This window comes from Lytechinus pictus, chromosome 4, assembly GCF_037042905.1.
Source record: "Lytechinus pictus isolate F3 Inbred chromosome 4, Lp3.0, whole genome shotgun sequence".
In the NCBI taxonomy this organism is placed as follows: Eukaryota; Metazoa; Echinodermata; class Echinoidea; order Temnopleuroida; family Toxopneustidae; genus Lytechinus; species Lytechinus pictus.
The window spans coordinates 19,536,029-19,562,965 of record NC_087248.1 but is presented as its reverse complement, the minus strand read 5'-3'; the positions used below and the strand labels follow the sequence as shown (position 1 = coordinate 19,562,965).

Below are 26,937 nucleotides of genomic sequence, written 5' to 3'. Positions count from 1 at the left end.
CTATATAGAATCGTTTATGAAGTGCGTAGACATGCATGGCTCTACTATAACAGTAAAAAATTATCCTGATTGTTTTGTCTGACCATAGTTGCAATCACAACTTTTGTCAGAATATTGAATATCCTTTATCTTTTAACATTTTATTTACAATGAATTGATTTGTTTTTAGCATGATCAATATTTAATTTGTACTCTGGATTTTTTGATGGTTTTCATGATGGTTGGCCTGGCCAAAATCATGCAAATTCATATTCACATATCTGAGAAGTGGATGGGGTTGTATAGAGGTCAATGTTCATGGTGATGTAGTGTCCCCAGAGTAACCACCTCGCCCCCCCCCTCCTTTTTTTTTTTTTTAGGTCTGATGGAAAATATTTGGATATTTACATACATTGTTACATTATTTATTACCAGAATAAATGTGCATAAGTATTGAGGAAGAACAGTAATTATATATTGCATGGTACAAAAACATCTGTTTCTCCCCTCCTCCCTCTCTTTCTCCCCCCCCCCCTCCCACCCTCTCACTAAGGTGGAAAAGGGAAGTGTTATTTGAGCATGATATGGTATATGTTGTAACTTAGATAGGTTGAACATACTCTTCCATTTTCAAAAATTCTTTCTAGCAATATTCCTCCGTGCTTTCTTGATGATATTTGTATTTCTGTCTGTTTTGCATTGTACTGTATTCCTAGTTGGCCCCTTTTAAATGTGCCTTTTTGCATGTTTTGTGTTTATGCGTCTGTTGGTCTTTTTTATGAATATTTATATGTATGAGAATCCGGGGAATGGTTTTACCGAGAATATATATATATTTGTATTGTAAAACAGAAGGTGATGAAATATTAAAGTGAAGGGATATATATATCATGACTCCTCTTTCAAGAAGTTGTATTTTCGTTTCTTTGTTCAACTTACACATGTAAATGTATAACACAATATAATTACAACTGAAAGAAACATTGAAAAATCATCACAAAACTTTATTTGGAAAACAATTCCAGAAGCCGAGGACGGAAGAAGGGAGCAAATATGCTTTGGTTCACATCTGTATGGATGGAAGTCAATGAGAATATTAAATACATGTACAGCTGAAAAAATGTTTTCATAATGCATAATTTGGTTCACTTTGAAAGCTCTGTACAATTTGAAAATTACAAGTACAATCATGTACAAACAACTCATATGTAATATATATATATTAAATAATTAAGTAAATTCACACACAACTTATCTACATTCAATTTACATCCAGTCCTATCTAGCGGTAATATACCACTGTTGTATAGCATATACATGAACAGACTTGCATCTCTTTCATCTTCTGAAAACAATGCAGAACTCTGAAATTAATCACGTAATCACTGCAAAAATGGAGTATCAATCATCCTTATAAATCAAATTATTGCATATCACACCATGTAAATATCCCTCTTCAAATACATATTTACAAATCATACTTTAAATGCTTTGTTTCTGTACACTAAATAAAAATTTGAATCTTAAATATCTGTACACTAAACCAAGAAGACAAAATTCACCATGGTATTCAGCACTAAATTATTTTTTGATTGACAGTATGACCGAAAAGGAAAGTTTAATCCAACTTCAGTAACCAAATAATTTGTGTAAAAGGAAAAATAAAAAAAGAAGATGTCAGAGCATTGAGTACAAATCACTATAATCCTGCTGAGACATTTTTGTAAACTAAAATAAATAACCAATACAAGGAGTAAAGAATGATGAGTGTACAATGTACTTTGGTACAATTTCCTTTTCATGAATATTGAATAAGGAGAAAAAACCCAGCATTCCAAAGAAGCCAGTACTAAAATTTTTGTGTAGTCAGCACAAGCAGTTAAACTTGGTTTAATTAGACTCAACCATTGGGATACTGGTTGAGATCGGTTACACAAAGCATGTCATGTGAACAAAGGCACAACCTACACTGTAGATCCATCCTTGTAAAAGTATCATTCTCACTTGCACCAACTGATGGGAATATACATTGTCCGACTCAAAGTAATAATGAAAGGTTGGACTTAAGCAAACATTGCATGTCCAATTATAATTTGAATAACTTGCATTGTTTTTAATCTTATGATAATCTTTGATAAAAAAAAAAAAGATTATTTAATGCTGTTACAGCTGAAATGTTTTAATCTCTTGAGCATTAAACTTTTAAAGCTACATGTATAGATGTCAAATATAATTTTTTTCAATAATCATATTGGGGGTGTGATCATCAACCCTCTCAAGGCCAACAAAAATATTATATTGACTGAGCGATGGGTGTGAAAGGTCTAACACCTTGTTCCATGCAAGCCTTGCTTCTGGCTTAAAGGTGAGAATACCTCACACACAGTTGCCCGCAGGAGTACATGCAATTGTGATTGTCTGCAGAAAAGTTTTGAATGTGCTCAAAACTTTGTTGTGGACGAGGTGGATGAATGTGTCATATCTTTCCTTGAGAACAGAGTTACATGAACATTCCGTTACTCTTCAGAATGGTTCCCAACTGTAAACAGTCAGCTTGGTGGATAGGTGTGAACATCCTCCTTAGTAGAGTCTTATGGTTTCCACCAGCCCTATCGCAGCCCTCTCACAGGATGCAGATATCTTCTTATATTATTCTCTGTGGGGAGGGGAATAGGTGTGATCATCCTCCTAATAGGGCCTAATGGTTGCCGCCAGCCCCCTCAACGCCCACTTGGACGCCGAGATGTTATCATGCTTGACGTCGAGGAGAAAGACGGGAGACCTCGCACAGATCCTGGTAGGATAGACGGGGCAGAGGTACATCTCGCTGGTCCTCTGTTCGTTGTAAGCTGGCTTCTCGCTGTACGGCATGGTGGTGATGTGGATGATGGGGAGGAGGGTGGCGCCGTGGCGTGGAGGGGAGTCCTGGAGCTCACCCGTGGTCTTCTCCCAAGAGCATCCCCAGACGTACACACCGTACACAAACATGCCTTCCTGGGGTGGGTCACGAACCTGCCACAAAAAAAAAGAGAATATTTGATATCAATAATAATACAAATAATAATTCTTATTTACCCAGGGTAGCCACTTCAGCTCTTATGAACTCCTCCCAACAGGCCCTGCATAACATGTTCTTGATTTTGGCGGCCTGGAGTTTTTGTGAATCACTTTAATAAAACAAATTAATAGACAGTTGCAATATCTTACATGGTCTTTGTCCCTGGCTGTGATCTCTGTCTGGAAGACGACCGGTTCCGACTGTGCAATGTTGTGTCCATAGGCCCTGATGGCATCTTGTTTGAGTAGGGCTAGCAGAGCACGAGGGTGGAAGAATGCCCCAAGCCAGTACGCTGGGAACTTGTCCTTGCCCTAGTGGAAATCAACCATCAAAAGTAAATTTAGGCTTTTAATTAAATATCAAAGTCGTCCAAATACTGAACAATATTTAATGTAGAACATACAATGTACAATGTCTGGATAAAGTACATGTACTCTAAAAAAACTCCACTGGAGCATCACTTCTAACGCTCCTGCAAAGTCAGGATAGGTCATACCAATGTTTTTGAAACTTTTGGAACAACAATAGAACTAGATGTTGGTGAGCAGAGAGAACAAGTTGGTATGTCGTAATTGATAAAAGGGACACTGCATTCAGATGCTTATCCACGGATGCAACGAAAAAAAACAGGCACAAGAATCATCAAAATTATTGGATCCTAGATAAGGAGGCGGGGCAGTAAACATTGAATATATAGATCTTAACCCAGGTTTCAAGACACAATTTGCTAAACTTAATTTTGTTGTCCTTTGTTTTTTTTTCTTTTGTATGTGTTTAAATGTAGCAGGGCCCTCTGGGAGAACAGTGTACATCACTGATGAGGCTACCCTGGATAAATAAGACCTTATAATAATTTTATAATAATAATAATATATCATTTTTTTTTCCCTTTGTTTGTATTGCATACTTGTACGATGATCCTTTCAAGATGTTGACATCGCTGGCTGAGATCAGACATCCATTGAGCTAAGGTCCAATTAGGAGGCGGGGCTGAGTCACCACACATCTCGGCCCAGACGGAAGGAATACGATGATGGAACAAATCATCGGCAATATCGATCAACCGCTCTGACATCTGATCACCAAATGTTTCGTTCGGACTCTCACACAAAGTCTTCAGTTTCTGTGAAAACAAAAGATAATAAAAATAATATTATGACTTGAGGTTCTCAAATTTCTACCAAAATCATTAAAATAGAAGACAGTGTACAAAATCAACATCAAAATATCATACAAAGGGGAAATAACAAAACTAAATTACATCTAGATTATCCCCTCATAAACAAGTAAATAAATGTATACATGCACACAGAAAGCTACACATTTTAATGAGAGCAACAGAATTTTGTTGATTTATGACTCAACAATTACACACAACAATTTCAAAGAGGTTGCTTCCCAGGGATAAAATTTGATGATTCAAATTAGTATACCATGAGCCTAAAAGGGCATTAAGTGCATAGGGAGTGTCAGGGAATCAAGAAAAAAGGACTTTAAGACAGAAATTTATTTTATTCCTTTATCCCTTATGGTCACATGATGGGTGAGACAGAGGCAATGAAGGAAGAAGACATTATAAATCAAAGAGATGTAGGGATTTAACTCAGTTAAACTATTGGGGTTGCAAGCAAGTTGCAATCGATTGCTGGTCTGCTCTTTGCCTCCATAAGTATTACTTGATATGCTTTAGGTTAACTTGATCCTTCACTCGTAAATTTGCAACTGAATTTTGCAATTGATGCAAATATTTTTTTGCAACACCCCCTAAGATTAAATGACGTTTTTAGGGGCCCATTTCGTAGTTTACTTGTGCACACAGTGTAGGTAAACAAGCGACAATCCAAAGAACAGAAGGGTAATAGTATAGATCTGTAAAGCACTTGGAAACGTTTCTCTGATTTGATATGCGCTACATATATTTTAAAAAAGCAGAATATTATTATCATTACTGTGATGAGTAATTTCAACACTGGAAGGAGAGGGGTGGGTTGTGTATGTTCTTGTCTACTTCCCTAGAAATATTACTTACGTTGAATGTAGTCTTGAGATCAGCAATGAGTCTGATCATCATGTCAATCTCTCGCAGAACAAAGCGGTTAAAAGGCGTATCACCACCGATCTTACGAACACGTTCTGTAATGTAATCCTGTACAAAAGGCAAATGTAACCAAGTATTTACACCTTGAAATTTTATTTTTTGTTCTTCCCCAAATGTATGGAATTTCATTCGCAAGCAATTTTATACAATAACAATAAAATGTACTTTCACATCTTCAAACTAACATGCACAGTCTCTTGGATAAAATAAGAAATAATGTCGATTCATTTTCACATCTAATCAAATTACAATTAATATACTATGGAAGATCATTTAAAATAAAATTCCAGTAAAAAATATACAAATAATGAATGGTGTCTTAGCTTTTATTTCAAAACTTCTAAAATATTCATATCCATGTCTTCTAAATTCTCATCAAATTACTCTTATTTTCCTTTATCTATTCCAATTTCAATTTAATACCACTTACTTGTTTTACTTACATACTATCTGAGCTTACTTTTTTACTCACCCACCAACCAACCCACCCACCTACCCTCTCATTCAATCACCCACCAAACTGACTTATCCACCAACCTATCCATCAAACCACCTCCTCACTCAACTCAATCAATCACCAAACCACCCATCCACTCACTCATAACCAACCACTCACTCACCCACCCACTCACCTACTCATCCACCCTCCCATCAATTCACTTACTCAATCACTCAATACATCACCTACCTAGTACTCACTCAATCAACCACCCACCCGCCTATTCACCCACCTCCTCACCCTCCCACTCACTCACTCATCCACACATCTACTCACACACTCACCCATCTACCCATCTAATTAATCACCAACCCAACCAATCAATCAATCACCAAACAGGCAACTACCCATCCAATCATTCACTCACTCATCCACCCACTCACCTACTCATCCACCCTCCCATCAATTCACTTACTCAATCACTCAATAAATCACCTACCTACATGTACTCACTCACTCATCCACCCACCCACCTATTCACCCACTTCCTCACCCACCCACTCACTCATTCACACACCTACTCACACACTCACCCACCTACCCATCTAATTAATCACCCACCCAATCAATCAATCACCAAACAGGCAACTACCCATCCAATCATACACTCACCCACCAACCCACTTAATCACCCACACATCCACTAACTCACTCACTCAACTCAAAACCTACACACCCACTAACTCACTCACTCACCTACAAACCTGTACACTCACTCACCAACCCACTGCATCAACCAACTCACTCACTCATCCACCCACTCACCGACTCATCCACCCTCCCATCAATTCACTTACTCAATCACTCAATAAATCACCTACCTAGTACTCACTCACTCAATCATCCATCCACCCACCTAACACACTCACTCATCCACCCACCCACCTATTCACCCACCTCCTCACCCTCCCACTCACTCACTCATCCACACATCTACTCACACACACACCCACCTACCCATCTAATTAATCACCCACCCACCCAATCAATCACCAAACAGGCAACTACCCATCCAATCATTCACTCACCCACTGATCCACCCACTCACTCACCCACCAACCCACTTAATCACCCACACATCAATTCACTTACTCAATCACTCAATAAATCACCTACCTAGTACTCACTCACTCAATCATCCATCCACCCACCTAACACACTCACTCATCCACCCACCCGCCTATTCACCCACCTCCTCACCCTCCCACTCACTCATCCACACATCTACTCACACACTCACCCACCTACCCATCTAATTAATCACCCACCCACCCAATCAATCACCAAACAGGTAACTACCCATCCAATCATTCACTCACCCACTGATCCACCCACTCACTCACCCACCAACCCACTTAATCACCCACACATCAATTCACTTACTCAATCACTCAATAAATCACCTACCTAGTACTCACTCACTCAATCATCCATCCACCCACCTAACACACTCACTCATCCACCCACCTCCTCACCCTCCCACTCACTCACTCATCCACACATCTACTCACACACTCACCCACCTACCCATCTAATTAATCACCCACCCACCCAATCAATCAATCACCAAACAGGCAACTACCCATCCAATCATTCACTCACTCACTCATCCACCCACTCACCTACTCATCCACCCTCCCATCAATTCACTTACTCAATCACTCAATAAATCACCTACCTACATGTACTCACTCACTCACCCACCTATTCACCCACTTCCTCACCCACCCACTCACTCATTCACACACCTACTCACACACTCACCCACCTACCCATCTAATTAATCACCCACCCACCCAATCAATCAATCACCAAACAGGCAACTACCCATCCAATCATTCACTCACCCACTCACTCACCCACCAACCCACTTAATCACCCACACATCCACTAACTCACTCACTCAACTAAAAACCTACACACCCACTAACTCACTCACTCACCTACAAACCTGAACACTCGCTCACCAACCCACTGCATCAACCAACTCACTCACTCATCCACCCACTCACCGACTCATCCACCCTCCCATCAATTCACTTACTCAATCACTCAATAAATCACCTACCTAGTACTCACTCACTCAATCATCCATCCACCCACCTAACACACTCACTCATCCACCCACCCGCCTATTCACCCACCTCCTCACCCTCCCACTCACTCACTCATCCACACATCTACTCACACACACACCCACCTACCCATCTAATTAATCACCCACCCACCCAATCAATCACCAAACAGGCAACTACCCATCCAATCATTCACTCACCCACTGATCCACCCACTCACTCACCCACCAACCCACTTAATCACCCACACTAACTCACTCACTCAACTCAAAACCTACACACCCACCAACTCACTCACTCACCTACACACCTGAACACTCACTCACTCACCAACCCACTGCATCAACCAACTCACTCACTCATCCACCCACTCACCTACCCATCCACCCTCCCATCAATTCACTTACTCAATCACTCAATAAATCACCTACCTACATGTACTCCCTCACTCATCCACCCACCCACCTATTCACCCACTTCCTCACCCACCCACTCACTCATTCACACACCTACTCACACACTCACCCACCTACCAATCTAATTAATCACTCACCCACACAATCAATCACCAAACAGGCAACTACCCATTCAATCATTCACTCACCCACTGATCCAACCAACCACCCACTCACTCACCCACCAACCCACTTAATCACCAACACATCCACTAACTCACTCACTCACCTACAAACCTACACACCCACCAACTCACTCACTCACCTACAAACCTGAACACCCACCAACTCACTCACTCACCCACTCACCCACTGCATCAACCAACTCACCCATCCACCTACTCACTCATTCACCAACCCACCCACACACCCACCACCTCACTCACTCACCTAAAAACCTACACACACACCAACTCACCCACTGCATCAACCAACTCACTCACCCACCTACTCCCTCATTCACCAACCCACCCACACACCCACCACCTCACTCACTCACCTAAAAACCTACACACCCGCCAACTCACTCACTCACCCACCTACTCACTCATTCACCAACCCACCCACCACCTCACTCACTCACCTAAAAACCTACACACCCACCAACTCACCCACCCAATGCATCAACCAACTCACTCACCCACCTACTCACTCATTCACCTACCCACCCACCACCTCACTCACTCACCTAAAAACCTACACATCCACCAACTCACTCACCCACCCACCGCATTTACCAACTCACTCATCCACGTACTCATCATCCGCCCACTCACTCACTCATTCCATGTTTTACCCAAAACTCACCCTGTTCCATCCCTTGGGTATTTTACCGATGATGTTATGACAGATCTCCCATATCTCAGTCTCTCGCTTGCTCTTGATGAGTGAACGGCTAGCGCTGGCGTACACCCCCATGCTGGCTACATTGGGCTGCAGGGCGGTACCATTCACTGAGGCAATGGAAGGACCTTCATCGGGAGATATTACAAAAGAGAGAAGAGTGGTATGTTATCAAAAGAACAGTAAATAATAACAATTAACATCCAAGTCTGTGAACTTTGACCTTGAAAGGAACCTTGTCAAAGGTCAGATCCACATCTTTTCCACAGAAATGCTGCAAGCAGCTTTTGTGATCCTTACATTTCATCAGAGACAGAAAAATGGGGAATGCGGGGAAAGCCTCTATGAAAAGATGCATAACATGATTCCTGCTAAAAGGCACAACAAAGCCTTTTGACAAGTTTCCAAACTACATGTAATCAGATCATCACTAGTGTATCCAGCAACAATGATGACAAAGAAATGCATGGGCCCATGCACAAGTATAATTGAGTCACTATTGTCCCAGGACAATTGGGCCCATGAAATGCTTTGTAGGATCTGATGCTGGACACGCACCCGATCGTCACTCCTGAATACATACTTGGATCAAGTTTGAAGTTGATCCGCCAGAGGGATCTTCCATTATCATTAAATACAATGGGATGACTCAAAAATATAATGCTTCATATGGTGGATGGAAGCATGAAATGAGTGACAAGCACACATGTTTTACCTATATTCTTATTCTCCCCCAAAACTCAATATTTTTTAGTAATATTCTGAACAAAATATTAATGAATATTCTAGACTGATTTTTATAAATTGGTCAGTACAAAGGCTGTCAATGGGCTCACCGTGGAAAGGTGTCGCTGGTCTGGGCTGAAGGACATGACTCAATGTCCGAGTTGATGGCATCGCATCTAATACTTGATTCAGCCGTGTGAACACATACTGATCATCTCCGAGGACAGTCTGTTCAGACAGATACACAAAGACAAGATGAATTTATAATGGAAGGTCATTGGTACAGAAATAAACACCCCTTATTTTCCCTATTGACAGTGTAGAAGGAGCTGGCAGCAGTGCAATAGCATGGAATATTCCACTCGCAGTTCTCCGTGGGTTTTAGTATTTCAAATCAATCCAAATCAAAACATATTATTCATTATGCATCTTTTGAGCACATAATTTCTGAATTCATTCATAAGTTGTGAATATAACTTTAGCATTTTAGTGAATCCATTAAACCAAATTTAAATGATTCAAAGTGCACCAATGCTAATAATGATTTTTTTTTTCATATGCAGATAAGTTCATTATTCATTAATATAAGTCAGATTTAGAGCTTTCTTTGAGCTTCAGCAATCACTTATTACAATTGCATTATTTGATTAAATTCATCTTTTTCAAGCATTTTCTTTATTCAAAGAAAAAAAATAGTTGCTTGCAGTTAAGATACTTGTATATCATAGACACCATTAAAGTTATTTTTTTAGGTAAATGTTGGGTAAGTTCAAATAGTAGATCACTTCATTCATATTAAGCTGCCTGATTGATTACCAAATGTATTAAAGGTTAGAACATTATCTGTTAATAGATTAAGAAATCAAAGATAATGACATTGAATCATTAGTGAGTTGTTTTAAGGCCCAGTATTATAATATCCCTTTAGACTTAAACCTCCTTTGCTAAGCTTCTAACTTTTGTGTTCTGCAATCAAAGCCCACTCAAGCTGCATTTATTAAAGCTCACTATTTCACAAATATCTGCTTTAATAAATGCTTTAAAACTCAACAATCACAACTTAGTCAGCAAAAAAATATTCATTGAATGCTACAATGGAACAAAAACACATTCATTTGTTAGAGAAGCCCATACACATATGTATAGTACACCAAAGTGCACAAGCAAACAGAATAGATTTTCCATCAAGTTTGGAGAAAGACAATCATGCATACCATATTCCCATCTCTTCATAAATAGAAATTTTCAGTAAAAGTCTGTCCTAATCAGGAATGCTATCAAACTTGCTCAAGGATGTAACCAATTGGCTTACAGCAATGTGCAGTTTTGATACATCACTGTACATCTGCAGTGTAAACGCTATCACCACTAACACTCTCACAACTGTGGATTATATTAATAATATTGAGTAGCTTGCCTTTAACAAGATTTTTTTCCCTCATTTTTGGAGGGGGAAATCACCCTTTTTAAGCTTGATGCCTACCTAAATTCATTACATGACAGCCTGCTAACAAGATAAGTGATATTGTCTAGCACATAGAATCAAAGATACCCAATCAAATTCAATGAAAGCCATGAAAGATTTTTATCAGCAGAGAACAATCTGGATGTAAGTATAACATTGACCCACATTTATTCAGATCCATATACAGGACAGCCTGCAGAAAGGATAAAGGATATAGCCCATAGAATCAAAGATGCTAATCACAAATAGTACCAAAATAAAAATATAAACTCAGCATAGGAATGTAAGAGATCTCAGAGAATAACAAAAATCAGCAATCCAACAAAAATACAAAAATTTAAAATAAAAAGTTTTAACCAATAGAGGTATGGTTTGGAAATGTGATGAAATCAACAAAATTACAATTTAAAAATGCAAATTGGAAACTTACTTATTAAATTTCTTCTATAATTAATTTTGATTTGTGTCATATTCATTTTTTATCATAATTGAGGATTTTTTTTTAATTCATATTTGTTGGGCAAAAGATTAAGCGTTCATCTACTGGAACAAGATAGACTCTGTACAAAGCCTATGGGAATTACAGCATTAAGCAGTCAATGGGTTAATCTGGACCATTGGAAAGAGCTCTGTGTACCTCAATCTACAGGTCAGGCTAATTTAGTACAATTGCACATGCAAAGTACATGTATAGTTTCATCAAAGAAAGTTACTCTGGGATCGAAAAGGTTCCCCAAATATATCACACATACAGGTTTTTTTCCCCAGGTAACCTTTAAAGAGAAAAAGAAAGCTACAAAAAGAAAGTCAAGAAATATTGTCAAAACTTTACCAAGACACACACTCTTACTCTTAGACTCTTACACTCTCTGTACTCTTAGACATTTGAAGTTGAAACTCAAAACCATATCCAGTAAACTGACACATCCCCTAAATGAAATACACATACCATTTCAGGAAATAAAACTTACCTCAATTGCTGCCAGACTCTGAAATATTGCAATTTTAGTAATGGCATAAAAAAGTAAACCAATCGTGGGTTAAGTCATAAGAAAAGTTTTGTGAAAATCCCAACATATGATGCTAAACTAATTGCAAATAATTGTATTTTTACTCTTTCTCAAAGTGAGCACAAAAAGCCCAACAATAATGATAAAAACAATCCAAAAACAGAGAAAAAAATAAATGCATTGGACTGCAGAAAGGCTAAAATTGATCATTAAAAAAAAGAAAAGAAATTAAAGTAAGAGAGAAATGGAGAAAGAGAAGAAATGGTAGCAGAGAAGAAAGGCAAAGAGAGTGAAACAGAATGAGATAGATTTGAACAAACATACAGGGAACATTGCCCAAGTCAAATCTATTGCGACAAAAGAAATCTTTTGGCTTAGGAGAAATCTGACTTAGAAGAGGGATATAACACATGGTTTACATTATAGAAATAAACTGCTTCAACTTTGGCGAATAATCATCTTAAGGAAAGTCGACATATGCCAGTTATGTAGAGAAAGACCAGCAACAGACAGGGAATGCAAGGGGCATGTATATATGAAGAAAATATTTGCAGGTGTATATAATATGGCAACCACTTCATTGCTACCCTTTCAATCATACCAAGATTCCAGAGAATTCCAGAAGTGCAAAAGAAGACCTGGTCCATTTCTCCTACAAGTTTATGAAAGGACCAAATTACACTTACAAAAAAGTTAAAATTAATCAAATTTGCCCAACAATTTATATCAGAGCATACATGTATATTGCACAAAGTGCCAAACTAAGACTACTTCCCCCAGACACTTGTGTACCAAACTTGCTGAGCAATATAGTGCCATATATGGCATAATCTAATGAATACTTATCTTTAAAGATAAGAATTATATTTTTTTGGATGACTTTTTTTTCATGGGATACCAGAAACATACCACTCTTAATAATAGGGTCACAATTGCACTCTTCTTTGTTTCATGCAATATTGACCCTAACTCATGGAATATTGGTGGTATCCAATTCTGTTGCCATATAATTACTGGAGCCAAGATTGTCAGCACATAATGTTATACTCATTCTCCACTTCTTGGGGAATATTCCACTTAGTGCAGATAGAGGAAAACAATAGAAAACCCCACCCAACGCAGTATCCAAAATAACCATTAAAATACAAAATATGATCAAATACATAGTATACACATCCTCCACTCCATGTGGAATACCTCAGTGAGTGCTCCAACAAAACAAAACTGTAATAGTGGAAACCACTTTGATAATAATCAATAAAACAAATGGAAGCAAATCATCAACCAAATACACAAAATCCTAAAATGAAACTAGGAAAGGTGACCAAGTCATCCCAAACTGCAACAAAAGAAAACAAATACCAAGTTACCATAGCCTGAAGAAGATATTGTGACAAAGAATATTGGTATAATATCAAAGGACTTTTAACTTTTTAGAATTGCATAAAAGAGAGTCAGAAAAGGATGAAGGAATAAAGAAGGGACAGGCGATAGAGGGAAAAATGGAAATGGAGGAAAGGATTGAGGAATAGAGATTTCAAGAAAAAAAAAAAATAGGGAGAAATCTTGGAAATAGTTAAATAAAGAGTAGCAAAAATTAAGAACTATAATGACAGTCGGTAAGGAAGAGATGTAAAGAATATCAAATCTGGGAAGAGGTGAAAATGGAATCAGAGATAAAATGAAAGTGACAGAGCGAAAAGTTCCAAGTACAAAACGATAAAAAAAAAAAGATAGAGAGTTCAAACATACATATGCTGAGGAAAATAAAAATATAGAATAAAGTAGGAAACAAGACTTAACATGGGGGCCAAATAAATGAAGAAAAAACAACTTAGATTGAAAATATGATTTCATTTACCCAGGAAACTTTCAAGGGTCCATTTCATACGAAAGTTCTGATTATTGTAACTTTGCTATTATGGTTAATATCATGGCAACCTTGATATTGATTGGTGGCTGAGCCCAGCTGTTACCATGGTAATTACCAGAAATTGAATTTTCAGTCTTTTTAAAATGGGCACAAGGGGCCTGTTTCATAAAGGACTTTATATAACAATGGTAACTTTGCCGTTTTCGTAACTACCATAGAAACCTTGATTGTGATTGGCTGCTGAGACCCAGAGTGTTACCATAAAAAAAGTTACCATAATGGCGGAGTTACTACAGTTATTGAACTTTTATGAGTTGTGTCCCAGAACATGAACACCTGAAGAGGAGCTCTCCTGGGACCCCTTGCATTAAAAATTTTGCAAGTAAGAAAACTCTTGCAAATTTTTGCCAGAGTTTTTTATTGTGTAAGTTTCAATGGCATGATTTTGTTTGCCCGAGTTTTTGCTTATTTGCCACAGTTTTTTATGGCAAAAGTTTTATGCATTGGGTCTCGGGTGCAAAGGATGTAAAAATTGAAAATTTGCAAAGTAACAATTTTACCTCTTTAAGTTTGTCAAACATGTGCAGGATTCAAAGGCATATTTCAATGTTGTCAAGTGTTCACCAAATCAGGAAATTCTATCAAACCAAAAATCCTTAGTCAAATGCTAATAATATTATCACACATATGTTTGTTTTCCTGTTAATATAAAAAAAAAATTGCCCCCAAGAAAATCTCTGCGGACTGCTTGGCAAAATTACAATTGAGAACATCTTGAGAAAGAAGAAAGAATGAGATAATGAAGACAGTGAAGACTGAAAGCCCAAATGATTCATTTTCTTCCAAGGAGCAGACATTCTTACCTTTTGCACTTGGTTTCCAGCCATCTTACGCAAAAAACCAAATCAAATATGACAAAGTCAGATATAACGTACAACAGGAAAGATCACGTTTATCTTTGACCAAAAATTAAAAATTCAGGAACTAACGTCCACTTTTGATAGTTTAAGATTAAAAATCCCAAGACCAAATAGGATCAAATTAAATTGTATCATAGTCTGACCGCGCAAAAATGAAACATCAAGGACAACCACTGATTCGTGAATATAACAAGACGTTAATAGAAACATTAGCATGGCAATTGTACACTCAGCTAAAACTGTAATATAATTGATTTCAAAGTACATCAACATTACAAATATTTACTGAAAAAATGGGGGCGGGGCATAAAAAATCAAATGTACAACTTCACCCAAAGTAACTCAGTGAACAACTTGCCGTTTTGTAGCTACCTCCCCCCCCCCCTCTTTTTGTTGAGCCATTTTGTAACCCTTTTGAAAAAAAAAAAAAAAACTATAGAAGGTTGAATGAACAAGGCTTGTCTCCATGGAACTCCCCCCCCCCTCATCCTCTCCCACCCCCTCCTTTTTCCCCCAAGTAGATATTTCACAAATAAATAAAAACACACTTTGTTATCAAGTTAGTTTGGTCCAGCATAAATTGTACATACACACAGGGCCCTGAGATGTTCGGCTTTCCTGCAAACTACCAGAACTCAGGAAGGAGCTGATTTGGGTAACACATCACTAAATTATCAGTTACTTTTGATTAATTCAATTCAAACACGCTATTACATGTTGATCCGCATAAGTTAGTTATCTTACGAGACTCCCTTGTTAATGTCTCTGTCAATCAAATAATATTACATTTTTAACAAAATTTTATTAATAATTATACAAACAAATGTTGCAATAAAAGCAATATTTGAAGGAAAAAAAATAACTGCACAACATTTATACACAATATCACTGATTAGTCACAGATACGTATTACCAATTATTCAAAAGCATCAATCGCTATATCATCAGAGTTAATAATTCTATTAGTACATACCAAACACATAGGTCATAACATTCACAAACAGTATATATATCAACACATATTGGGACTAGTTTAGTAATATTCATAGAGTAAACTCTGCAAACAGCAGCCGTATTAGGTGATATTTTCTGCACTCCAATTTCGCTTACCACAATACGCCATTCATCCTATTAAGATTGTTAGATTGAAGTATAGAGAGGTAAAAATCAAGGAAAATTAAAGGATAGATTGCTTCTTCTTAAAATAGGTGAAAGAAACGTTTTACAATCAATAAATTTCTTGCGAGAGACATAACATGCAACATGCATATATGTACATTAGTAGTATATTGAGAATTCCAGACAAGTTATATCAGGGCCCCGTCTTACGGCGGGTTACGATTGATCCACAATCAGCCACAACTATGGAAAGCCAGCAATACCAACATCCAAAAGACATGTGTATTCAAAATATTTTCTGTATATGCTGTGTATTCATACATTCATCATTTTCTTGAAAATTTGGTGTGCTTCTCTTTGTTTAGAAGGGACATTATGCAAAAGTCCAGTAATGAAAAATTATGACATCGATGGATTTCCATACAGTTGAGGTTGATTGGATCAATCGTAACTCTTTGTAAGACAGGTCCCTGGAGCCTGGAACACAAGGCATAGCAATTGATCACAATGTTGTTGTTTACGATTGATTACACTTCATGACCAATGCAATCAATCGTACAAATCAACCCTACAATCAATCGCTTATATTTGTGATTGTATTGTATTTGTGACATTTTTTAAATATTAATGTGCATCATATTACAATAAACATTGAATATATACGACTCTCATGCAAGCTAAAAGGAAATTGTTTATACATCATGAATATATAATCTGAAGAGGAAAGAAATGCTGTCAAAAAAAGAGAGAATTAGTTCTACAAAAAAGATCAATTATTCACAAATATACAGGAAATTGTAATGTGTGAAGGCCAAGAAAATAAACTTCATTTCTCATTGTTCGATTCCCACTTGGTGCGCTAGTGCCCTTTGGTAAGGCATTAATCCTCAGTACCAGGTCCTTCGGATAGGACCTTAAGCCGTCGGTCCTCTGGTTGCTTGCTTACAAGCATTCATGCTTTCTTAGCAATCAGGTAAAAAATCACCACCACCACAACTACATGTACATGTACATTGGTTTATTTGTTTCAATTGGTAATGCTTTATAGCCATATAGCCACAAGGGTTTGAGATTTAAAGTGAAAGTGATACTTCATATTTCATACAAATATGAAATCAATGGAAACCAACACAAAATTTACCAAATGCCCTTCCCTTTAATTCTTCCTTGGGGAAATTTGAAATGGAACATAATGAGAAATGAAAATAAAATCTTGGCAATATATTCAATTATTTACTACACTAATGCATGCAAAGCTTTGTGAGGATAGAACCCAAATAATGTAGTATATCACCAGTGACTATCTAATCATATTATACACCACATTTAGTACAATTAGACAAGGTTGGTGTTTTTTAGGAGAAAGCATTTATTAACTCCTTTTCCCTTCTTAATTTGTGAGTGAATCACCTCGTGTATTTTATCAATAGTAACAAACAACTGATCATCGGCACCGGTCTGTGGAATAATGGGCAATGAGATGGGAATAAAAAATAAAAGAGTTGGAAATTATCCATTCAGAAAATACTGCCACTCCCAAGTAATATGTCAAACGCGCTCTTGCAGTGCCAAGTGTTTACATTTTAAGTGGCTTTACATTCAGATGATGTCCTGAGATTTAACAATTATTCGGAACATAGATGTATGGAGATCTTCAATGTACAATTCAAAGTATGATTTTTTTTAAGTCTTAAATTATTCAAATATAATTTTCAATAGCACAATCCATAAAGCGCAGATATAACGCAACAAAAGCATTTATTCTACTGCTCTACAAGAAATCTTGATATGCTTGTTATTAATCAAATACATATGTTTTAAAATTTGCTTTGAAATCTAATATTTAAAAAAATATTATCAAGCTATAAAAATATTGAATTGTCAAAGTACATTCCGTATAGGCCTATAAGTATACAAAGAGTTATAATTTTTCTAAATGCTGAAAATATCTTCTATGATGCAAACTAAATGAACATGACACTAAATATTGAATAAAATTCATATATTTCTCGGGACAGGGGGCATTTAGATGCATGGGTACTGATGTGAAGATTATATATTATAACATCTTATTCAATAAACGTCAAAGTTGCATGAAGTAAAGCAAAAATCAAAAGCTAAATTCACATGATTAATTCACATTGTCCACTCTCATGAAGTTTGGAAAAAAAAACAATTGCAAAGTAAATCACAAATTTTCAAAGAGGAAACACTGCACAAATCACCATCACTTCAGTTGGTAAAATTGTATGCCTCATCATTTTGTCAAAATTTTTGTTTAGCTTATACTCATGCAAGCTTGACCAAACTGGTAGAACTGAAAGAAGTATGATGTAAAGTGTTTTCTACTATGTTATATGAATTAGTTAGAAACCTGTGATGAGAGACAAATGAAGTCTAGAAGATGACAACAAATGGAAAATCAACTTCAAACACCAAATTTAAGAAACCTACCACAAAATGGAGTCACTTTTGCTTTCTTTATCATTCAGCTAAGTGTCTAACCATTCAAAAGTTTTCTGAATATTTTTATGCTGCCTTCATCATAGTGAAAACTCAGAATTTAGATGGTAGAACCGATCACGAGGAGCGTTTCATGAGAGGACTTGTTGGATGTTTTATCCGATGGATGTTTAATCTCATTTTTTTTCCTGATAGTTATCCAAAAAAAGAAAGGAATTGGCTTCTCAAAATCAAAATTAGGGAAAGTTGTCAAATCTGACAACTTTTCAGACAAAAAATGTTGATAAAATGCCCTTGAAACATGTGGAATAAGAAACAAGTAAAAAAACTATTATCTAATGAGAAATGTTTCCAATTTAAGGATGCATTGTCAAAAAAAAATGAATAGTGATTATTACCTCATACGATGTATGCATACCACAGGCTTCAGGGACATCAAGGAAATGGTTTGGCAGACCCTCTATAGCCTGACTCAAGGAACTCACTCGTACAAAATTGCTGAAGAAAGCCGGCGGGATGCGGAATTTCACTGCAGTGTTCAGTGAACAAAATAGAAAGAAAAGTTCCATGGTTTGTGTTTCGTGTGATAAGCTAATGATTTGGGTGACGTGTGAATGTTCTTTCATAAAACAAGTAATATTTCCAAACATGACGTAAATCATTTCCATTCAACATAATTATGCTAAAAAATAATGATACATCATCATCAGAAATAGGTATTCTTTTTTCATACGTTTATTCACTTTCCACATCATATCATCGTCGTTTTCACACAGTATCACAAGAGGTCAAAATTGATGAAAATTATTTTCAAAGTTACATGATTATAATCTCACAAAATGTTAGAATCTTTATCAGTATCACTAGATTCCTTAGAAATTGCACTATCATGGTATTGATAATTGCATTAAATTGCTTAATTTCAAAACTCCAAATAGCTACAAAACAAAGGCAAACTTTTAACATTTATCTCAAAATTCCCTCGCCTCTAATGAAAACTGTATATGATGTTCAAGTCATTCATTTTCTATCATTTGATCAATTATATCAAGATTTATGCCAAAGAAAGGAGGAATATAATCAAGTTCCATGCCTTGGCCTTATATCACCTAACACCCTCTGCTTAATCCCTTTAGGGTATGTGAAAAATATATTCATAGATTTGAAACAGCTAGAAATCACGTTCAAGGATTGGAACTCACACTTTGTGGCTTCAAACTCCCTCTTGGTAGCATTTGGTCCAATCCAGTAATCCACCATGGCGGATAGGTTTGTCCTGTCGTAGTCATCGTTGATGTAGCTGCCGTAGATGATCTCAGTTAGGATGTATCGTAGGCCCATCCAGGAGATACCTTTCAAAGACTCATTCTCCGATGGGCTATCGCTGAACACCATCCTAGCAATGTTCAATGCTTCCTGTAGGCAAAATTTGAAATGAATGAAGAAATCATTGTGTGTACCGAGTATCAAGAGCATTGGGATAGAGGTGAGGAAGTAGTTTGTTCCAAAGGATTTTTCTGATTTTGTTTACTATGGAATTGCTATGGCAACTCTGAATGCCATCCTAGCAATGTTTAGTGTTTAGAAATCCCTTTCATTGTGTGTACCAAGCATTGCAAGCATTGGGCCAGAACTGAGGAAGTAGTTTGCTCCAAAGGATTTTCCTGAGGAGGCAATTGCCATGGCAACACGGAACATAATGTTAGTTATGTTCATTTCTCCCTGTAGGCAAATTTCAAACAACTAGAAATCGCTATTACTGTGTGTACCAAGCAGGAAAAATTGCATGGGTGCTCAGCCTGACTTTGACCCTGAAATGCTCAACAGAGCTCTGGGGGAAAAATAGCCTGGGAAATCCTGATTCATTACAATGTCAAAGCTGTAGTATCCAATGTTGCTGATTTAGGCAGTAGGTTATGAAAACGATAATGATTTTTTTTTTTTTGGCATGGTACCAAATATCTTGAGCATTGGGACAGAACCGAGGAAGTAGTTTGCTTGACAGGATTTTTCGGATTTTATTTACTATGAAATTGCCAAGGTAATGCTGAATGTCATCCCAGCAATATTCAATCCTTCCTGTAGAAAAAATTGAAAAATAAAATATCCAACTTTTGTACATGCGATTATGCAGAATTCAGAAAATACTTTAACATTCCTTAATTTCAATGCTGCCTGTATATAGAGCTTTTAATAATAAATAGCTGAATATTTATAAGTATTGATGTATGACTTTCACAAACAATCAGAAATATGTTTTTGAAATAAGTTGTCATTAACTGATTAAGCTTATGAAATCACATGACATCTTGCAATAATGTTCAACAGGTGATAGAAAAGTCATGATGGTATTTCATGCAGCACACATTAATGCTTTTGAGTATTTTTTATTTTTACTTCAAACATACTATTCTCATGACATGCTGAATGCCAATTTTGGGAGACTACCAAATCCCCTTAGAAAAGATAAAATCTACTCACAGTAAGTTCGTTATGGGAGAAATCCATGACGTCAGGATAATTCCATCCAGCAAGGCCATAGCGCCCTCGAAGTCTGATCATAGCATGAACCATTGCAATGTTATGAAGCAGGGGGACCCACTCCGATCGGGAACTGGCCTTGAGTTGTTCCGGTTCAAATGAGCTGACTGCTCTCAAGAGAGACTCCTTGACGATCTGAGGATCGAATGGGGGACATGCAATGAGGGAGTACTTGAAGTACATGTATTAGGATCACCATCATCATCAGTATTAACATTATCCTCCTCCTCCAGCTTCTCTTTAGTATCTCAATCATCATCGTCAATGTCTTCAGTATCATCATCATCACCACCATCATCATAATTCTAATACCAATCATTGCCATCATCATCATCACCATCATCATCATCCTCATCTTTGTCACCATCATTATCATTGTCACCTTTGTCACCATCATTGTCATCATCATCATTTTCAACTTCATCATCATAATCAGTATCATCATTATCATCCTTTTCACCATCATCATCATCATCATCATCATAACCATCCATATCACATCATCACCACCATCATCGCAAACTTCATCACTACAATCATAATAATGAACATCAACACCATCACCATTATCATCATTACTAGCATCATCATCATCATCATTCTTGTCACCACCACCATCATCATCATCATCATGACCTTCATAAGTACTTTCAACATTGTTATCATCCTCATCATCATCCTCATTATCATCATTCTTGTCACCACCACCACCATCATCATCTCCATCATGACCTTCATAAGTACTGTCAACATTGTTATCATCCTCATCACCATTATCATCATTACCAGCATCATCATCATCATCATTCTTGTCACCACCACCACCATCATCATCTCCATCATGACCTTCATAAGTACTGTCAACATTGTTATCATCCTCATCATCATCATCATCATCATCCTAATCAACCTCACCATCATCACCACCATCATCATCATCTCCACCACCATCATCATCATCATCATCATCATCATCATCATCATTCTTGTCACCACCACCACCATCATCATCTCCATCATAACCTTCATCAGTACTGTCAACATTGTTATCATCCTCATCATCATCATCATCATCATCCTAATCAACCTCACCATCATCACCACCATCATCATCATCTCCACCACCATCATCATCATCATCATCATCATCATCATCATCATTCTTGTCACCACCACCACCATCATCATCTCCATCATAACCTTCATCAGTACTTTCAACATTGTTATCATCCTCATCATAACCATTATCATCATAATTTCCAACGTCATCATCATCATTACCGTCATCACCATCACCATCATCATCATCATCATCATAATCCTCATCATAATCATTAACATCATCCACATGACAACTTACCTTTGGAGTATCAATGACAACCTTGACAGCATACTGGAGCAGTCTGACCGGGATACTCCTACTGACCTGAGCCGAGATCCAAACCCTGAAGGGGCTTTCTCCGCCCTGTTTGTTATCATTCTCTTGTAGCAAAGTCTCTAGCGAGTTCAGGAGATGGGTGGCATTATGGGCACTCTTTAGCATGACCCAGGTACCCTAAAGAGAATATCAAGAAAAGATGGATTACATATAACTGTTTGTTATGATTCTCTTGTAGTAACATCTCCAGTGAGTTCAGGAGATGGGTAGCATTATGGGCATTCTTTAGCATGACCCAGGTACCCTAAAGAGAATATCAAGAACAGATGGATTACATAAATATCTGTTTGTTATCATTTTCTTTTGGTAATTCTCATGTGAGTTCGGGAGATGGGTGGCATTATGGGCACTCTTTAGCATGACCCACGTACCCTAAGGAGAATATCAAGAAAAGATAGATTACATAAATATCTGTTTGTTAACATTCTCTTGAAGTAAAGTCTCTAGCGAGTTCAGGAGATGTGTGGCTTTATGGATACTCTTTAGCATAACCTAGGTACCCTAAGAAGAAATCATCCTTGTCAGATTAAGTTTATTTGTTCACCGAGGCCAGCTACGGCACGACACCACATTTCAGTTGGTTATCAATTGTTTGTAATTTAACTGTGGATGCCATAAGTTTTGAGGTCGTGGTACTTTTCTCTCACACCCAGTCAGAGAAAATTAGCTTGCTTATTGAGTTATAGTTGCTTAAAATCAAGCATTATTCTGAGTAAGTTTTCAAATGTCAAATTGAATCATTCACAAGAAAGATAATTTCCTTACGTCTTGCATTGCATGTTGTATTGCTTTCCTTGCTCTCCTTTCCTCATTGTGTTCAGCACTGCTGAGATTGACAACCAAGCCCTGAACCTGTTTCTTGGCTGAGAACTCCTGGAAGATCTTCTCAGCCACATCACCCTCCCTGGTGTAGAGAAGCAGGATGGGAATGACGGGTGAGGTCTGCCGCAAGATCACGTTGGGATCGATGCTGACATCATTGGTATACCTGAAAGAAATGAATAGATAAACATAATACATAGATATTCATTAATCCATTTATTCATTAACTTAATCATTTATTAATGTCTTCACTGACCCATTTGTTCATTTATTGATGTATTCATATATTCATTTATTCATATATTCAACTACATGTATTCATTCCTTCATTTAAAAAAATATCTATCCATCAATATTGTCATTTGCACATAATTTCACGATTCATGCACTCATTAATTCCATGCAAACATCATTAGTATATGTAAAAGATTAGATTTTAATGAATACATATTCATTCATACATTTACATCTTGTCTATCTATCAATATTGTAATTTGCTTATTTTTTCATTCATTCACTCATTCATGCTGACTTCATTAGCACATGTAAAAAATATAATACACTAATAAATATCTATTGATATTTTCAAAATAATGAAAATACATATTCATGGCTACTAATGAGCCTGCTGGTTAAAATTGAAAAAAAAAAAATTCTTCAAATTTCATTACAGTATAAAACAATACATAACTTTATAGTCCATTCGCTCCTCTCCATCTCTAGCACTTTTAAAAGTAGTATACTTACTTCTTTCCAAGCGACTTGCCAACGAACACAGTAGCCGCTTGCATGATCCTGTCGGGACGGAATGCTCTGATAACCATGAGCCTTTGCATGGGATTATAATGATCATCCATCTTCTCTGGTAGAGGATGGAGTTCCGGGTTCTCGTGCTCTCCCAACGTACGCCACTGGGTTTCTCTTCCATCCTTGGGCATCCTCTCAAACATGTCTTGAAACCACTCGAAATTGATGGCAAGGGACTAAGAGAGAAAGAGAATGAAAGTAAAAACTCAAAACTATTAGCAAGGGACTAAGAGAGAAAGGTAATGGAACAGAATTAAAGCCCAGCTACCGTTTTGGCAATGGGTCAATTCTGGGAATTATAATCATATCCCAATATTATTACAAAAGTGAAGCTGCCATTGAAACATTTTCAACTGTCAATTCATTCTTGGTTAAAATTCATTTATGCCATTTATATATAGCGTCATATATTTCAATTTTTCTTTAAGAAGTGCCTTTTGAGCATTTTTTTTATCTTTCTAACTAGTAAGTAATTGGATATCAGAAATTTTCAGACGAAGATAACATCCTGCAATTTCAAACGCTAGTTTATCTATTCAGATCCCTATACATACTCACCTGTAGATTATGAAACTGATCATCAAGCATCCAATCGAAAGGTTTCCTTATCTGACACACCCTATGATCAGACGCAGCCGACAGACCAAGTCCGCTCATGGTCGCAGAGCCAAGCTGAGGCGAGATCACATACTCACGCTCACCGAACCCAACATTACCAATTGAATCTTCCACCTGTTATTGAATGAAATAAATATGATTGCATTAGCATGATTGATAATCAAATGAAACATGTTCATAGACCATCCAAGGAAGACAAGAAAAACTGGGGGGGGGGTGTTTAACAAAGATTAACGTATGACTTAGAGCAGCACTTAAATGCCTAGTTAAGTGCGTTATAAAAGGCATGGTCAGATCATGCCAAGAGAATGTCCACTACTGTGTATTAATCGATAAGATTGCGCGTTGCATATCATATACGAGTCAGCATTTAAATTGCGACTCTAAAAGTCATACTTATATCTTTGTGAAACCCCTCTGGTCTTTTATATGCAGGTGGTATGGTCTATGTAATATACATTTCAGATAGGGCTATTATTCAAGGGAAACCAAAGACAAGTGGTCCTATACAGGTGGTCACTGAAACAGGTTTGACTGTAAGGATAATACATCCATACATACAGAATATTACACTGTTTAAATAATGTAGACATAGATTAATATGATCAAAATGATATCACACATTATATCTTTGCTATATCGAAATTGAAGTTACCTACAAAATATTCAGGTCATTTGTTAAGTCATATGTAATTCACAGCTTACTGCATCATCCTCATCTACATTCAATTACTTGGTATAACAGGAGAAATTGAAAATGACTGGCACTAAAGAAAAGATTGGCTGCGATTACTGATGAATTTCACATGAAATCAAACAGGGACCTGATCAATCCAAACACAACTAAAGCAGACTTATCATCAAATTGTCATCTACATCCATGTACAATTGATAACTGTTATTTCCTAGCCTACCTCCATAGCCAGGAAGACGGAGTAGATATGTCTGTCTCTCTCCAGCAGTGAGCGAGCTGTCGCTTGGAAAGCATTGAACGTCAATCTCTCTACAACAGCCTTGACAGCAGCCCTGTCAATGAGATCATAATAATGATAACAGTAAGAATAATAATAATAACACATATTATGAATAATAATGATAATGATAATAACGATAATAATGGTAACAGTAACAATAATAATAATAATGATGATAATAATAATAATAATAATAAACAATTACGATTTATCAATATGCAGAACAGCAAATTCTCTTAGCATGATTTTGCCAAAGCAGTGATGCCTTATATACCACATGCAAAGTCACATGTAAATCTTTGTGAACCCCCCCATATGTTTTATAGCTATCAAGTATTCAAGACTCATCAAAATAAATGTTTCTTTTTATCATGGACTGCTTCATTCAAGACAGTGTTACTATGCATGCCTGTAAATTTATAATATGATTTGAGAAAAGCTTAGTGGGTAAATATACATGTATCTACATGTACCTTCCTTTAACATTAACATAACATGATAAGACACATTCAGACCTTAAAACCTCTATTTCTGTTACCACACCACCTATGTTTATTGATAAAGCATCAATAATAAACTATTAAACAACAATAGTACTTTATACAAAATTAAACTATTTGTTCATCCATTCATTTCACATCATATTCAATTTGCAACTATTTTCATGACCTATGCTTTTTTTCCATTGGCATTGTCTTTATTTTTCACAACAAAAGTGATAGATTTTTCTCAGGGCACCAGAATATGCAAACAGGCACACAATTGGAATTTAGAAATCACTATAACTCTGCTTTGCGCAGCACATTCATCCAATGAGGCAAACTTCTCCAAAGAACAGTTCAATTCATTTCAAAATGTGCCTAATAATGAAAATATCTAGCTTTGACTAAATTTCAAAACGAATATCAACTGAATTTAAATAACTAGCAAAGGTCACAAGAGTTCATCTGAGTTTAATTTCTGGTATACCACACTTATATATGAAAGTGCCATTTTAATGATCAGATAAAATTAATAGGAAAATAACAAATTATAATGTTATAGTTGTGATTATTATTGGTTAAGATATCATTAATGATTTGTTGTAATGTTAATCTAGCTGTGCCATTTTGATAAAAATATATCAGATAAAATACCAGGGATGACCAAATTCT

General features: G+C 36.8%; 1 protein-coding gene across 1 annotated transcript in view; it reads right to left on the bottom strand.

The window, feature by feature from the left end:
• Positions 1-962: 962 nt before the first annotated feature.
• LOC129259407 (dynein axonemal heavy chain 5-like) overlaps positions 963-26,937 on the bottom strand; it is a 120,616-nt gene continuing 94,641 nt past the window's right edge. Inside the window, exons 76-90 of the mRNA XM_064098569.1 lie at positions 25,724-25,835; positions 24,750-24,923; positions 24,132-24,367; positions 23,328-23,550; positions 22,485-22,679; positions 21,065-21,259; positions 19,786-19,999; positions 18,982-19,112; positions 17,531-17,578; positions 9,844-9,961; positions 8,972-9,135; positions 5,067-5,183; positions 3,945-4,160; positions 3,187-3,348; positions 963-2,991 (exon numbers count right to left, since the gene is read on the bottom strand). Coding sequence (XP_063954639.1) covers positions 2,668-2,991; positions 3,187-3,348; positions 3,945-4,160; positions 5,067-5,183; positions 8,972-9,135; positions 9,844-9,961; positions 17,531-17,578; positions 18,982-19,112; positions 19,786-19,999; positions 21,065-21,259; positions 22,485-22,679; positions 23,328-23,550; positions 24,132-24,367; positions 24,750-24,923; positions 25,724-25,835 — 2,629 coding nt within the window. The 3' untranslated portion in view covers positions 963-2,667. The remainder of the gene's footprint in view (positions 2,992-3,186; positions 3,349-3,944; positions 4,161-5,066; positions 5,184-8,971; positions 9,136-9,843; positions 9,962-17,530; positions 17,579-18,981; positions 19,113-19,785; positions 20,000-21,064; positions 21,260-22,484; positions 22,680-23,327; positions 23,551-24,131; positions 24,368-24,749; positions 24,924-25,723; positions 25,836-26,937) is intronic.